The sequence below is a fragment of the Ceratotherium simum genome, chromosome 12 (genome assembly GCF_057802395.1).
Source record: "Ceratotherium simum simum isolate JZ-2026a chromosome 12, ASM5780239v1, whole genome shotgun sequence".
In the NCBI taxonomy this organism is placed as follows: Eukaryota; Metazoa; Chordata; class Mammalia; order Perissodactyla; family Rhinocerotidae; genus Ceratotherium; species Ceratotherium simum.
In genome coordinates this window covers 18,947,498-18,962,746 of record NC_141911.1, presented here as the reverse complement: position 1 = coordinate 18,962,746, position 15,249 = coordinate 18,947,498, and the positions used below count along the sequence as shown (strand labels likewise).

At 35.5% G+C, this 15,249-nt stretch overlaps 1 protein-coding gene across 1 annotated transcript in view; it reads right to left on the bottom strand.

Annotated features, from left to right (window-relative positions):
* The window catches only part of LOC101390837 (DExD/H-box helicase 60), a 104,948-nt gene that overhangs the window by 59,454 nt on the left and 30,245 nt on the right, over positions 1–15,249 (bottom strand). Inside the window, exons 10-16 of the mRNA XM_087437446.1 lie at positions 12,511–12,616; positions 11,492–11,607; positions 10,019–10,179; positions 4,486–4,732; positions 2,750–2,916; positions 2,045–2,203; positions 529–678 (exon numbers count right to left, since the gene is read on the bottom strand). Coding sequence (XP_087293572.1) covers positions 529–678; positions 2,045–2,203; positions 2,750–2,916; positions 4,486–4,732; positions 10,019–10,179; positions 11,492–11,607; positions 12,511–12,616 — 1,106 coding nt within the window. The remainder of the gene's footprint in view (positions 1–528; positions 679–2,044; positions 2,204–2,749; positions 2,917–4,485; positions 4,733–10,018; positions 10,180–11,491; positions 11,608–12,510; positions 12,617–15,249) is intronic.

The following is a 15,249-nucleotide window of genomic DNA, read 5'->3' as shown; positions in this document are numbered from 1 at the left end:
AGCAAAAAAAGAGGAAGATTGGCAACGGATGTTAACTCAGGGCTAATCTTCCTCACAAAATAAATAAAGTGAAATTCATGGAAACAGAGAACAGATTGGTGGTTGCTAGAGGTGGGGACTGCAGGGTGGGTGAAATGGGTAAAGGTAGTCAAAAGGTACAAACTTCTAAGTATAAGATAAATAAGTTCTGGAGGTATAATGTACAGCATGGGGACTATAGTTAATGATACCGTATTGCATATTTGAAAGTTGCTAAGAGAGATCGTTTTTAAAGTTCTCATCACAAGAAAAAAGTGTGTATCTATATGAGGTGGTGGATGTTAACTTATTGTGGTAATCGTTTCACAATATACACATATATCAAATCGTTATGTTGTACACCTTAATACAATGTTATATGTCAATTATATCTCAATAAAACTGGAAAATAAATAAAAAGTGAAATAGATTCACCACATGACTACATGTGTTATTTTAAAAGAGGAGGTTCAAGAATCAAAGAGAACATGACATTCACTTGAGCGCTACCTTCGTTGGTGCGACATACACAACCACTCCTTCATTGCTCTCCTTCAGCACTTTCTCCATGCAGTAGTAGGAAGCATAGGTTTTGCCTGAGGACGTTGGGGCAACGATCACCGCTGACTCATTATTATCCACAACATCCAGGAGCTCTCGCTGCAGGGTTTAGAGCACCATTTGTGTCAATAATGTGAACAGCATGTTACCAAACAAATATATTAATGCACTTCCAATGCGATTCTCTGAACCTCAAATGGAATGATTGAGAGTTGAAAACACACATGAGGAGATGTACTACAGGAAAATCCGCAGAACCCACAGCATTCTCTCAGAAGAGAGAATTGTTATGCTTTTAAGTATCTAGAGGTGGGTTTGTGTGTCAAAAATGGAGAGTGCGTCTGAATAAAATGTCTTGTTATTGGGAAGTGCATTGACTAAGTGCAGAATGGCTTTGAGAAATTAAGTTCTAAGAAGTAGACAATATGTATTTTTGTGATTGTGAAAGAGTGGCTGACGAGGAAAAAAACTCAATGATTCATAATTTTACTACTTATTTTCTACTTTCTATATAGAAGAATGCCTGGTACCTACTCTGGAGGGCATGTGGGACCTTCATCCCCTCAGCCTATGCTTTTACTCATCAAAATGATGAGTAGCCAAAGAATCATAAGCCTGTATGAAGGGCAAAAGATGGAAAACACCCCAAAACCCCAATCTGTACACTGTCTTAACCTAAGTCACTCTGGGTCACACCTCAGAGTGAAGTGGGCATCAGGAGAATCGCAATGTGTGTGGGATTAATGGAGAGCTCTTGGCTGCCTTGTGTCCTGTGCTGAAGTAAGAAACTGGTCCGTCCCCTCCCGAAAAGGAGGAAGGAATGTTTTAAGGTACCCCACCAGCATCAATATAAGAAAGATAAAGTTAGACTCTGAATAGGACAGTATATTAGATTGAACCTACAAAATTGCACTTTTGTAGATAAACGTGTTCAATTTATCAGCAATTTTACATGGTTCAATCTATGCAGAGGTGCACCTTTTTATTCTAAATTTTATATTAATTCTACATTTATTTATAGAAGAATAGCTACTACGGTGACAGGTACAGCATGTAAATATCTAAACAATTGTCTATACTATTTAAACTACCCAAATTTCTCTGTGCATGCTTATATATTTACATGCGTAATCCTATTGACCCAGGGAAAACCTGGAGGTTGGTTGTTCCATAATGATACAATGGGATGATACAGACAGAACTTCAAAAATATATACGTGAAAACATCAAAGTACCTCCAAGGAAATGGTCTATTTATGAAAAATGATGAAATAAAAATTTCACTTTCTTTAAATGGGGAAAAGAAAGTCTACATGATGTTTCCAATGGCAAAATAATTCTAAATAACATGACTCTGTATTAAGAAGTTCATGCCAAATATAATATGTATAGCCATAGTAACGAGAAGCTTCTGAAATCATATTTACTAATAAAATACAAAAAATTTTGTTTATTCAATCATTACCTGCCATGTGTCAGGAATAAAATGCTGAACTCTCGGATCTGGATCTTTTCTCTCATTTCGTATCAAATAATGGCCCATGTATTGTAGTTGAAACCGAACTGGCCCAATGCCAACTGAATATTTATTCTTTTTCTTCTTCTTTATGTCATCTCCTGCAACCTATATTATTTTAAAAGTCCATTTTGAAAGTGATTTCAAATTATAACATCATCTAAATAATTAAAACATTTATTAATGAGCACTTTTTATGAGAAAAGCATTTTACCACCTTTTAAATTGTGTAATATTTATTGAAGAAGTCCTTTATCACCTAAATCATTATCTTAACTATGAGTAAATTGGCAGACATCACGATTTTCAAATATTCATTAGGGTATTTGTAGCTCCCATCTGATATATTTAAAGACAACTGAACAATGACAACATAGTTTTGAATATTTTGCTAGAATTAAACACAGGCTTAGTTTTAAGGGGCTGCGGAGATTATCTGGCATTTAATCTGATTGTCCAGACAAGCATTTGTACAAGTTTTCTAAGTCTAGATTACTTCAAGTTAGGGCAGCTGGATTACTAATAATGATTACAAACACAGAGTAAATATTTTCAGTAAAAAAAAAAATTCTAGAAGAGATGGCTGTATTTGCAAGACACTTCATGTCTATCTAATAATTACTCTATAAAATGGAGCTATTCGGAAAACTTTACCTGGGTTGGATATAAAGCACTTGACAACTCATCAAATCCTAAATACTTCAGACATCTGGCTATGAATTGCTGATCTGCCTCTTGCAAAAGTTCTGGGTAGTTGTCTATCAAGGAGTGGATCCTTTTCATCATTTGAACAGCTATACTTAAATCTTTTGTGGTTTCACCTGGGAAAAGAATAAACAACAAAATTGTTATAGACTCTCAAAAATAATAAATCTGTGATTATCCAAGATTAGCCATCCAGGGTGTCAATCTGACCTAATTAAATTCCCTATCTTGCTTGACATTAATGGAGGTTTTGGAATATAGAGGGCTAACCAAAATAAAACTAAAGTGCAACTAGACACACTTCATCATCTCCACGGATAAATGAGAACTAGCTGCATAAGTGTTGGAGAAAAAGAAAAATCTTGTAGTTTATGATAGATATAAGATTTTTAAAGCTCAAGTTTGTATAAGTTCTGGGGAACCACAGATCTTTTCTCCACATATTATTTTCATGCCTTCTCTACTATGTTCAAAGAAAAATATTCAGATCACTTTAAATATCTGGTTTAAACTTATCAACATTTATTGAGTCCGACTGTTGACCACACATAAATATTTAGTGTAATCATTGGAGCCTTGCAATTCAACCAGTCTATTACAATCGCCAGATACAAACTTTGCTAATTCCTCTCCATTTCTTTATAATCATATATATCTTTTTTTTACTCCTCACTGCTAATCTTTCCATATTTACCACATTAGGGCTGTTTTTTATTCCATCTTTCCTCCAATCAATCTATATTTTATCTATTTAACAAATATTACCAAATACCTATTGAATGCTGTAAGAGGCTAAAAAAAGAAATTTAATACAGAATTCTTACCCTCCAGGAGGGTAGGCCACTGTTAATTCTGATTTCTCTGAGTAGCAGACAACTGCAAATCCTGATACAAAATCTTGGTTGGGGAGAAGTACATAAGCTAAGTCTTATGCTTCTCACCGTGGTGGAATCCACAGTGAAAGGCTGACTTTGCTGGAGCAGATTGAAGTTAGTAGAATGGGGGGGGCGGGGGGGAGGGAACCTGGTGATCACGTGTTAAATGGATTCAAGTGTGGAGATGCTGAAGCCTGACAAATCAACTAGGTTTCTAGGAAGAACTGTCAGTTTGGAGGTATTATGGCACATGATCATTTCACCTGCCGTCAATTGACATATCTCGACCCAGTCTTCTTTCTCCTTTATCTTCCTCTTCCTGTCTCTTCCTTTCTTTACTACTATCTACTGTAGAAATTGTAAAGTAGAGCACATGGAAGCCACAGCAACTTTTGGAAGAACTCAGCATGCTAGGCAAACATGATCCTAGTTTTACCCAGAAGAAAATATTTACACTTCAGATCTCAAAGATGAATAATAGATTCTCGCTGGGTGCCTCACCATCTTTACTGGTTCCCTTAACCATGCCCACAACTTTGTAAGTATTTACTTCTAAACCTATCTTTGATTGTGATTGAATTTGAATTTGCTTATGAATGTGCTGTATCTGGGACCCTTTCTGAGATTTCATCGCTCATCAATACAATAGAGGTAATAATACTTAAGAGGAATTTTGTAATGATAAAATCAGATAATGCATCTAAGGCTTCTGACACAATTTCCAGCCAATAAATGACAGCTATCACCATTACATTTTTTATTAATTCTCCAGTTCATCAAAACAAAAAACATAGAATCACATTCCTTTACCTTGGCAATGTTCCTTCCATGCTTTCAAGCAGGCATTTAACCCTACCATTTCAATTTGAAATTTCACTGAGTTACTTTTACATGATTTCAAAAAATCTTCCAGTTTCTTTATTCCAGAGGTTAAATTCTCTTTCACTTCCTCCTCAATAGACAATGACATAGCATTCCACTTTTGTTCTTCTTTTTGCTCTTCCTTGGCCAGTAACCTCTTCTTATTCTCTCTAGTAATTATTTCAGCCTTGGTCTCCTGCCCAAAAAGGAAAGGAATATATCATAAAACAAGTTGGATATATTGCAAGATGACATTTCATGAATGAGACAATATTTTTAAGTATATACTGATTATTGGGACCATCATACCCTTCTTGAATAGGCACAATTTTAGTTTCAGTGTCTGTATCTTAAAATTAAATCCTCTGTTAATTGAAAACTTAACGACATTTCAGTTAAGGACTATAAAGCCTCTCAGCAGATAATTTTCTAGATTTCTGAGTGGTGTAGATTATAAATCAAAGAGTAAATACTTTAGAGTATAAATTCAGAGACACCAGGCCACTGTTTTTTCATGTCTCCATGCATCAGTTCCTGCTGCTCTCTCTGGAATTGGTTTTCCTCCTCCACTCCTCCATGGTCACCTCCCTATCCGTACTTGTCCTTCAAGATATTCCTTCCATGATGGCTTCCCTAACTGTCCCAAGCCTAAGTCACGTATCCCTCCTTTGCCCAGGCATCTCTCTATCAAAGCACTGAGTACATGTACTGTAGTTGTGATTTTACTTGTCACACATCCTCTCTACATTAATTTCCTTGAGAAAGAAATGTGCCATAGTTGTCTGTATGTCCCAAGCACAAAACAATTAGTTCATAATGTGTGATGAGTGAATGAGGAAAGAGAAAGGAAATGAAGGAAAGGAGTAGATAGAAGGAACAACATAAATACAACTGATTTGCTTTATCTAGATAAGCATTTCCAACTCAAACACAATATGGACCAACTTTTACTATACTTTTACCAATTTGACTTATTAATCTGCAAAGAGAAATCAGAGAATTGTATTCACAAGAGAATTCTGACAAACCTTCCACTATTCTGATTAGTCATGAAATTAATATCTAAATTTTGCCTATAATGAGATCAGTTTTAGTTGTCATCACTTTCTTGGTATTTAATTCTAATCAATAATATTTGAGCTTTCCCAATGTTTCGATATTCCAAACGTACTGTCTTGGGTTAACTCAGCTTCGTTCTGTCTCAATAGGACAAGGGTGATCCTTGGCTCTTAGCCATGTGCAATGCTTGTTTTATCTTGAACATGCAGAATTATTAAACTGTTGCTAGAAGGTCATATACAGTGCTAAGGGTACTTAATTTCCATGAGACAATCTATTTAACTTCTAATAATGTAAAAGAAAAAAAAAGCAGGAAGTTTTTTAGTCTTTATACCTTGTACTACGTAAAGAAAATTTTTGCAAACTTCCTGGGGTTTTTTCGTTGTTTTTATTTTTCACTTTTTTTGGGAGGAAGACTAGCCCTGAGCTAACATCTGATGCCAATCCTCCTCTTTTTGCTGAGGAAGACCGGCCCTGGGCTAACATCCATGCCCATCTTCCTCCACTTTATATGGGATGCCACCACAGCATGGCTTGACAAGCGGTGCATCAGTGCGTGCCCTGGATCCGAACCTGCGAGCACCGGGCCGCTGCAGCGGAGCGCACGTGCTTAACTGCTGCACTGGGCAGGCCCCTAAACTTTCTGTTTTATAACATCTCTGGGAAAAAAAAAAAAAATAGAAGCTTCTTGGTAGCCCGGAATGAAAAAGGACAAGTTGCAATTGGACGGTCTCACTAACAATAAATTGGCTATGAAAATAAAAAGGAGGTTGTCACCACAAGGAGAAAAACAATGACCACCTAGCTGAGCGTGGGGAGGCTGCTTTTTGACTATTAAAGCAATTAAGTCCTCATTTCTGATTGAGCTTTTTTTTTTTAATTTCAGCTTTATTGAGATATAACTCATAACTCAAAAATGAAATTATAAGATATTTAAAGTGTACATCATGGTGATCTGATATACATATACATTGTGGAAAGATTTCTCCCATTGAGTTAATTAACTCATCCATCACCTCACATATTTATCTTTTGGGGGGCCAAGGAGGTGAGAACGCTTAAAATCTCTCTTAGCAAATTTCAATGATACAATACAGTGTTATCAAGTATAATTACCATGTTTTACATTAGCTCCTCAGACATTATTCATCTTCTAGCTGAAAGGTGTACCTCTACCAACCTGTCGCTATTTCCTCCCACCCCCAGCACCTGGCAGAACTCTCTATGAGTTTGACTTTTTTTTTAGATTCCACATATAAGTGATACCATGTGATATTTGTCTTTCTCTGTCTGGCTTACTTCACTTAGCATCTCCAGGTTCATCCATGTTGTCACAAATGGCAGAATTTCCTTCTTATGGCTGAATACTATTCCATACATAGAATAATCTAGAAGTAGGATTGCTGGATCCTATGGTAGTTCCATTTTTAATTTCTCAAGGAATCTCCATACTGTTTCCATAGTGGCTGCACCAATTTACATTCCCACTAGGGTTCCCTTTTTTCCACATCCTCGCCAGCAGTTGTTACCTCTTGTCTTTATGATAATAGCCATTCTAACAGGTGTAAGGGAATGTCTCATTGTGGTTTTGATTTGCGTTTCCCTGATGGTTAGTGATGTTTAGCACCTCTTCACGTACCCATTGGCCTTTCCTGTATCTTTGCAAAAATGTCTATTTAGTTACTCTGCCCATTTTTTAATCATTTTTTGTTTTGTTTTGTTTTGTTTTGCTACTGAGTTGTATGAATTCTTTAGATATTTTAGATATGAATCCCTTATCAGATATATGATTTGCAAATATTTTCTCCCATTCAGTAGGCTGCATTTTCATTTTGTTGATGATTTCCTTTGCTGTGCAGAAACTTTTAGTATAAACAGTCCCACTTGTTTATTTTTGCTTTTTATTAACTTTGCTTTTGGGGTCAAATTTTTAAAAAATCATTGCCAAGACCAATGTCAAGGAGCTTGCCTCCTATGTTTTCTTCTAGTAGTTTTACGGTTTCAGGTCTTTTATTCAAGTCTTTAAGCCATTTTGAGTTGATTTTTGTGTATGCTATAAGATAGGGGTCCAGTTTCATTCTTTTGCATTTGGCTGTCAGTTTTCCCAACACCATTTATTAAAGAAACTGTCTTTTCTCCATGTATATTCTTGGCTCATTTGTCATAAATTAATTGACCATATATATGTAGGTTTATTTCTGGGCTCTCTATTCTGTTCCATCGATCTATGTGTCTGTTTTTATGCCAATATCATACAGTTTTGATTACTCTCCTTTTGCAATATAGTTTGAAATCCGAGAGTATGATGCCTCCAGCTTTATTCTTCTTTCTCAAGATTGCTTTGGCTATTCAGGGTCTTTTGTGGTTCCACATACATTTTAGGATTTTTTGCTGTATTTCTGTGAAAAATGCCATTGGAATTTTGATAGAGATTGCATTAAATCAGTAGATTGCTTTGAGTAGTATGGACATTTTAGCAATATTAATTCTTCCAATCCACGAGTATGGAATACCTTTCTATTTATTTGTATCTTCTTCAATTTTTTTCATTAACATCTTATAGTTTTCAGTGCAGAGGTCTTTCACCTCCTTGGTTAAATTTATTCCTAGGTATTTTTTTCTTTTTGATGCAGTTGTAAACGGGCTTGTTTTCTTAATTTCTCTTTCTGATAGTTTATTATCAGTGTATAGAAATGCAACAGATTTCTGTATATTGATTTTTGTATCCTGCACATTTAGTGAATTCATTTATTAATTCTAATAGTTTTTCAGAAGAGTCTCTAGGGTTTTTTATATATAATATCATGACATATGCAAATAGAGATAGTTTTACTTCTTTCTTTCTGATTTAGATGTCTTTTATTTTTTTTCTTGCCTAATTGCTCTGGCTAGGTCTTCCAGTACTATGTTGAAAAAAAGTGGCAAGGGTGGGCATCTCTGTCTTGTTCCTGACTTTGGAGGAAAAGCTTTCAGGTTTTTACTTTTTCCTAATATAATGATATACTCTGTTTCTTATTACAGTATTTGTCTTCAAGTCCATTTTCTCTGATATAAGTATAGCTACCACTGCTTTCTTTTGGTTTCCATTTACATGGAATATCTATTTCCATCCCCTTACTTTCAGTCTGTGTGTGTCCTTAAAGCTAAAGTCAGTCTCTTGGCGGCAGCATATGGTTGGGTCTTTTTTTTTATTCTTATTTATTCAGCCATTCTATGTCTTTTGATTGGAGAATTTAGCCCAACTTACATCTAAAGTAATTATTGATAGGTATTGACTTACTATTGCCATTTTGTTAATTTTTTTTCTGGCTGATTTATAATTCCTTTGTTCCTTTCTTTTACTCTTTGTCTCTTCCTTTGTGATTTAATGATTTTTCTGTAGTGGTACGCTTAGATTCCTTTCACAGCTTTTAAAGTATGCAAATCAGCCTCTTTCAGGGAAAGACTAGGACTGGGTGTGTCAGTCTGCTGCCTCTGTGCTGAACCCTGGAGGATAGCCTGGCAAGTCCATGCAAGCCTGTTGAGAACCATTTGTTTCTTATAGTCTTGTAAGTCTTGATGCAAGCCCTGTTGGCATTCAGAGCTAGATGTTTTGGAAGCCCATCCCTCAGGTAGAAATCTTAAAAGTTGGGGTGCTAGATGTTGGATCCAAACCATTCCCTTCTGAGGAAGAAACTGAAAGTTGCGAGTTTCCTCCCAATTGCATGTCGCTGTGCCAGGGGTGGGGTTTATGGACAGAGTGTGTCTCAGCCTCTTCTATCTGTTTTGTTGTAGGTTTTTTCTCATTCATCCTACATAGGAGTCACTCAGCTAGTCTCTAGATTTCCTTCAGAGGGAATTTTTCTGTGTGTAGCTGTAACATCAGTGTGTCCACGGGAGAAGGTGAGTTCAGGAACCTCCTATATTGCCATCTGGGACTGGAACTCCCAAAGAACTACATTTCTAACATTACTTCAACATTTCTAAATCCAAGCCTTTATTCACTTAATGTCTTATATTCTTTTTCAAATAAATATATTTTTTATTATGTATAGAGGACCATATACAGTCACGTGTTGCATAACAAGATTTCAGTCAATGACAGACAAAATATACAGAGGTGGTCCCAAAAGATTAGTACCATATAACCTAGGTACATAGTAGGATATACCATCTAGATTTGTCTAAGCACACTCTATGATGTTTGCACACTGTCAAAATTGCCTAACAATACATTTCTCAGCACTTATCCCTGTCATTAAGCAACGCATGACTGTATAAGCTTATATATGCAGGTTAGTCTTTCTTAGCAGGTAAGTAAAATAACAAGTGATCATATATAATAAAGCATAGCATGGAAAGAAACTACCCTACGGATTGATAAACATCAACTTAAGAAAAGACAAAGAAAGTAAAAAATTTTGATAAAATTAATAGAACCTACACGTGTCTTTTTGCTCTTGGGTTCACTGAAATTCTTCTTTGGCTTGGTAGCTTGCATCACAATGACTTTTGAAGAAACTAATTCTAATGAATTCCCATAAAATCGCTGAAAAACGTGATACTTTTGCACAGATTTAAGATAATAAGGATCTCTAGATTTTTCTGAAAAAGAAAAGACTTAAAATGTAACACTACAATATTTTTTCAATAGCATTCTCATTAATTCTTCACACCATCCCACTCACACGTGCAGTTTTCTTTTTAGTTTGGAACAGCAATTTAGTCTGATTACTTTTGTTAAACAATGAGTCTTAAGCCAGATTATCTCTTGTCTATAGAATAATTCCTTATTTTATTTAAAGAACAGAAGTGACAAAATGCTCTTTCATTGTCTGCCTCCCAAAGCAAATATCAGGATGCTACAAAGAATGAAAGATTCTGGGCATTGCCTCTGTCATGTGTCCTGCAAATGAGGTTAAGAAGAGGAAAGTAGAGGCAGAGTCAAGAAGATATCCATCTAGAAAATTCTGGCTTCCTACATCACTTGATAGAAAAATCCTTACTTCAGACCATAACCACAGAGCCAAGAGCTTAGTAGCTGAGAAAAAATTTCACTACATAAAAATCCAGTGACATAGGGAAGCCCAACAATCAAGGTACGACTTACCCCCATACCCAAAGAAAACCATAATACTCATTAAAGGGAATAATTAAACTGGTTAATTTTTCTAGGTTTGTATTTACACATATCAAATCAAACTACTTTGAAGGATATTAATGATTAATCTAAAAGATCCCCTCATATCTTGCAGGATCTTGGTAGCTGTTCGTATAAGCAGGCTGATAAGTATTTCATATAAGTATGCTTACTATGCACACTCCTAGATTCTTCTGAAAGCAAGTTTTGTCAACTTGAAGGAGGGTGGGTGTGAGCATAGGGGTACACAAAGGTGAGATGAAGACAAAGGATGAACCAGGGAGACAAGAGCCCTAATTCAATCTCAGTTTATCTACTGTTGGTGGTTTCATGGGCCTCTTTTTGCAGTTCCAACCATCCTGAGCATGAAGGCAGATAAAATGCTAACGTTGTTACATCAGTCAATTTAGTGGTATGAAAGTAGTTGAAATTGCTAGAAAGACTATGGCCTCAATATTTTTGACTTCAAGGAAAACACCAATTTCTTAAACAACAAGCCATCTTTGCTTAAAACAGCTTCTAACTTTAGTGGGGACAGATGATGTATTTGTGCACTTCCTCCAAAAATATCTGCATATCTATGTACAGATGACTGTCAGTAAACAAACTGGGACTTTTTCATTACCATCTTTACTGACATATATCTAAATATCCTGTAGACTATTATAATTCAAGAAATATAATTTGTGTCTCATAACATGATAATTTTTCATTATAAAATAAAAGGTGGAGAGTGAAATTGATCCTAATTTATTTCACCAGAGTCACAGAACTCACCATCAAATTGACACTTTGTCCTGTCATAATCATCACTAAGGGGTCTGTGAGAATGCCAATGCACAAGTTCATCAAATTCCTTTTGTTTAACCAGTGAAGTCACAATAGGATCATTGCTGTGAGACAAAAAGAAAAATATGCGTATTTTATATTGCATGCCTCCAAAGATAGCACAGCACAGATTTCATTTTCTTATTGAATTATAATTAATATACAATACTATATTAGTTTCAGGTGTACAACATAGTGACTTAATATTTTTATACATTACAAAATGATCACCACAATAAGTCCAGCCACCATCTGTCACCACATCAAGTTATTACAACATTATTGACCATAGATTTCATTTTTTAATAATATTTTATTTATTTATTTTTTTGTGTGAGGAAGATCAGCCCTGTGCTAACGTCTGCCAATCCTCCTCTTTTTTTTTTTTTTTTTTTTTTGCTGAGGAAGACCGGCCCTGAGCTAGCATCAGTGCCCATCTTTCTCCATTTTATATGGGACACCGCCACAGCATGGCTTGCCAAGTGGTGCATCAGTGCATGCCCGGGACCAAACCGGCGAACCCTGGGCCGCCACAGCGGAGCGCAGGCACTTAACTGCTTGCGCCACCAGGCCGGCCCCTGAATAATATTTTTAAAAATCATAGCCACCTTTCCTCTCTCTGTGATGAGATATGGGTGGTAGAATACAAAGAGCAGTTTATTAGGGGCTTAAGAACCCAGAATCCATCCCAAATCTCTCACAGTCCCATCAACATCAACAAATATTCATTCACTAAAAACATGCAGCTGGAGTGATTTCACTCTAAGATACTCAAAACCAAACCATGTTGACTTTAACCTAGTTATGATCAAAGGACATCTATAAATTTGACATTAAACTTCCTATGTGTTACAAATGTATTACATCTAGTATATGCTATTTAACCTGTTGCATTTCATAGAATCTTTAATGGGTAATTAATTCATCCATTCTACCCAAGTATTTAGTGAGGCACTTTTGGCCTTTACCTCTTTAGGAAAGGCAAATCTTTCAAAATGTCTCCAGCAAACTTATCAACCACCTCACAGGACATTGGAATAAAACCCAAATTAGGCATCTTTTCCTTGGAGGTGTCTGTAAATAAGTAAAAAATTAAGACAAAGTCAAATTTGAAACATTCATACAAGAATATTACACATGATTTTATAAAACTTCACACGAAGAAATATTTTTTATTGATCTTATTAACATTTATCAATTCCAGCCCTTCCCATAAAGCTATTTACTAAAACATTTTGGGACATGGTGGAGTGTAAAGAAATAGGCAGCATTTAAGCATCTAGGTAGGAAGGTAAGTAGACAGACAGATAGGGAGAGAGAGAGAGAGAAACACCTATGTTTCCTATTTTCAAATATTTATTCCTTTTCTTATTCTCTGTTATGAGACAAGGAGTTTGAATATGGAAGTCTCACTCAGAGATCTCCTACACATATACTTTTATGAAAATGAAACAAAAAAGAAGTAGGGGAAAAAAATACAGATAATAATGAAATTATATGCTATTATTACAGTACTCTCTTACATCCTCCATGATATTATATATATGTATATGTGTATGAATATGTGTATATATATACATATACATATCATAGATAGCATACATATCACATATATATCATATGTATGATAGTTGGCTAATGAATGCTTTTTTATTTAGTATCTAGTTCATAATTCTAGATAAGCTGCCATTGCTCTACCCATTATCCCCTTGGTGTTCACTGTTCCTGTGTTTGCCCAGTACCTTCCTACTGCAAGTCCCTGTAACTCTCTGCCTGAGCACTTTTCTTCTTACAGCCATGTGGACCAGCCCAGAGTGCTGAGAATTTAATGTCCCAGAGATAGGCCTCAGCCAAAGACGTGACAAGAGTCACAAGGCAAATACCTCAGCTATCTTGCTCTTCAGGTAAGACATTTCCGAGGTGGTTTGTACACCGTTCTAAGATTCCCAGTAAAATTTACCTGTGGAAACCTACTTACTAACGTGTTCTGCATTGGTTTTGTTCTCTTCCTGATCTTACCAACCACACTGTTATTTGATCTTCCTGAGATCACTAAACTACTTGCACTCAAGAGTCCTTGTCTAGTGGAACTCATCCTGACATAAGGGAAGAGGATATATATTTTTCCCCCATATTCTGAAAAATATACTTATATCAATACATCCCAACTTCCCCTTAGCTTTCTTTCTCACAATCCTTCTGGGGTCATTTTATTCTTCCTGAAATTCGTCAAATAGAAATATCTTCAGTTATGCTACGATGATGGATAAATCAGTTTTTATATTTCTGAAAATGTCCACATTACTCCTCCTTCTTAAATTATATGTTAAGAATTATGTATAATTTCACTATATTCTGACTTCTATCATTGTTATTGGGAAAGTCTATTATCAGACTAACTTTGGTTCCTTTGTAGGTTGCTCTGGTTCTTTTAAGATATTTCTTTATTCTTTATATTCCATAATTTTACTGTATTGTGAGTAGTGTGTGTATTTGTCTGTGAATGTGTATGTGAATATGTTTAATTTATCTCACTTGGGATTTATAATACATCCTGAATGTGTAAATTCTTATCTTTCATCAATCCAGGCAAATGCCCAGCCATGATCTCTTCAAATATTGCCAACCCGCATTGGCTCATTATCTTCTTCTGAATCTCCAAATGAAGGAAAATTTAGACTTCATTCTATCTTTCATGTCTTTTAACATCTCTTTTATATTTTTTCATCTCTATTTCATTTGTTTGTTTTTTGGTGTTCTATAATTTTTTCCAACTTTATTGAGATATAATTGACATACTGTGTAAGTTTAAGATATGTAACATGTTCATCTCTATTTGTCAGTGTAATTCTTTTGATCTAGTTCTAGTTCACAAATTCTTTCTTTAGCAGTATTCAATTAGCTTTTTAACCCATCCATTGACAATATTTTCATTTCTATCACTTTAGTTATTTTAAAATGTGAATGGGGCCAGCCCAGCGGCATAGTGGTTAAGTTCACACGCTCCGCTTTGGCGGCCCGGGGTTCACAGGTTCGGATTCCGGGTGTGGACTTACACACCACTCATTGGGCGATACTTTGGCAGCATCTCATATACAAAATAGAGGAAGATTGGCACATATGTTAGCTCAGGGCCAATCTACCTCAAGCAAAAAGAGGAAGATTGGCAACAGATGTTAGCTCAGAGCTAATCTTCCTCACCAAAAAAAAAAAAAAGTAAATGATGTTTTATAAAGCATTTTGTTAGTTTCTCATGTTTCAAATTTCATATTTCATTTCTTTAAGCATTTTTAAACACACATATGGTATATTCTACTTTTGATAATTACGAAATCTGAAGTACTTAAGAATTCTTCTTCAGTAGCTTAATGTTTCTCTTAGTGACTTAATTTCCTCTATTGTTTTTTAATTTGTTTTTGCACTCATATTTGGCAGAGAATCCTGTAAAACAGGGTTTATGATGTTCCTCTACAGAGAATGTGCCAGATTCCTTTGATCACATTAAGTTAATTTTCTGGCTAAGAGTTGTCTTGACCCTGCTAATAGAGTAAATTGAAACCCCAGATTCTTGGGAGGGCAAACTTATAATTAGAAATTCTTGGGGTGATTTATTTTGTATTACCCGGAGATCAGTCTCTGCCTTCATTTTTGGCTCCTAAGATTCCACTTCTGTTGTTTTGAGCTTAGCTACGATGGTATAAAAAGAT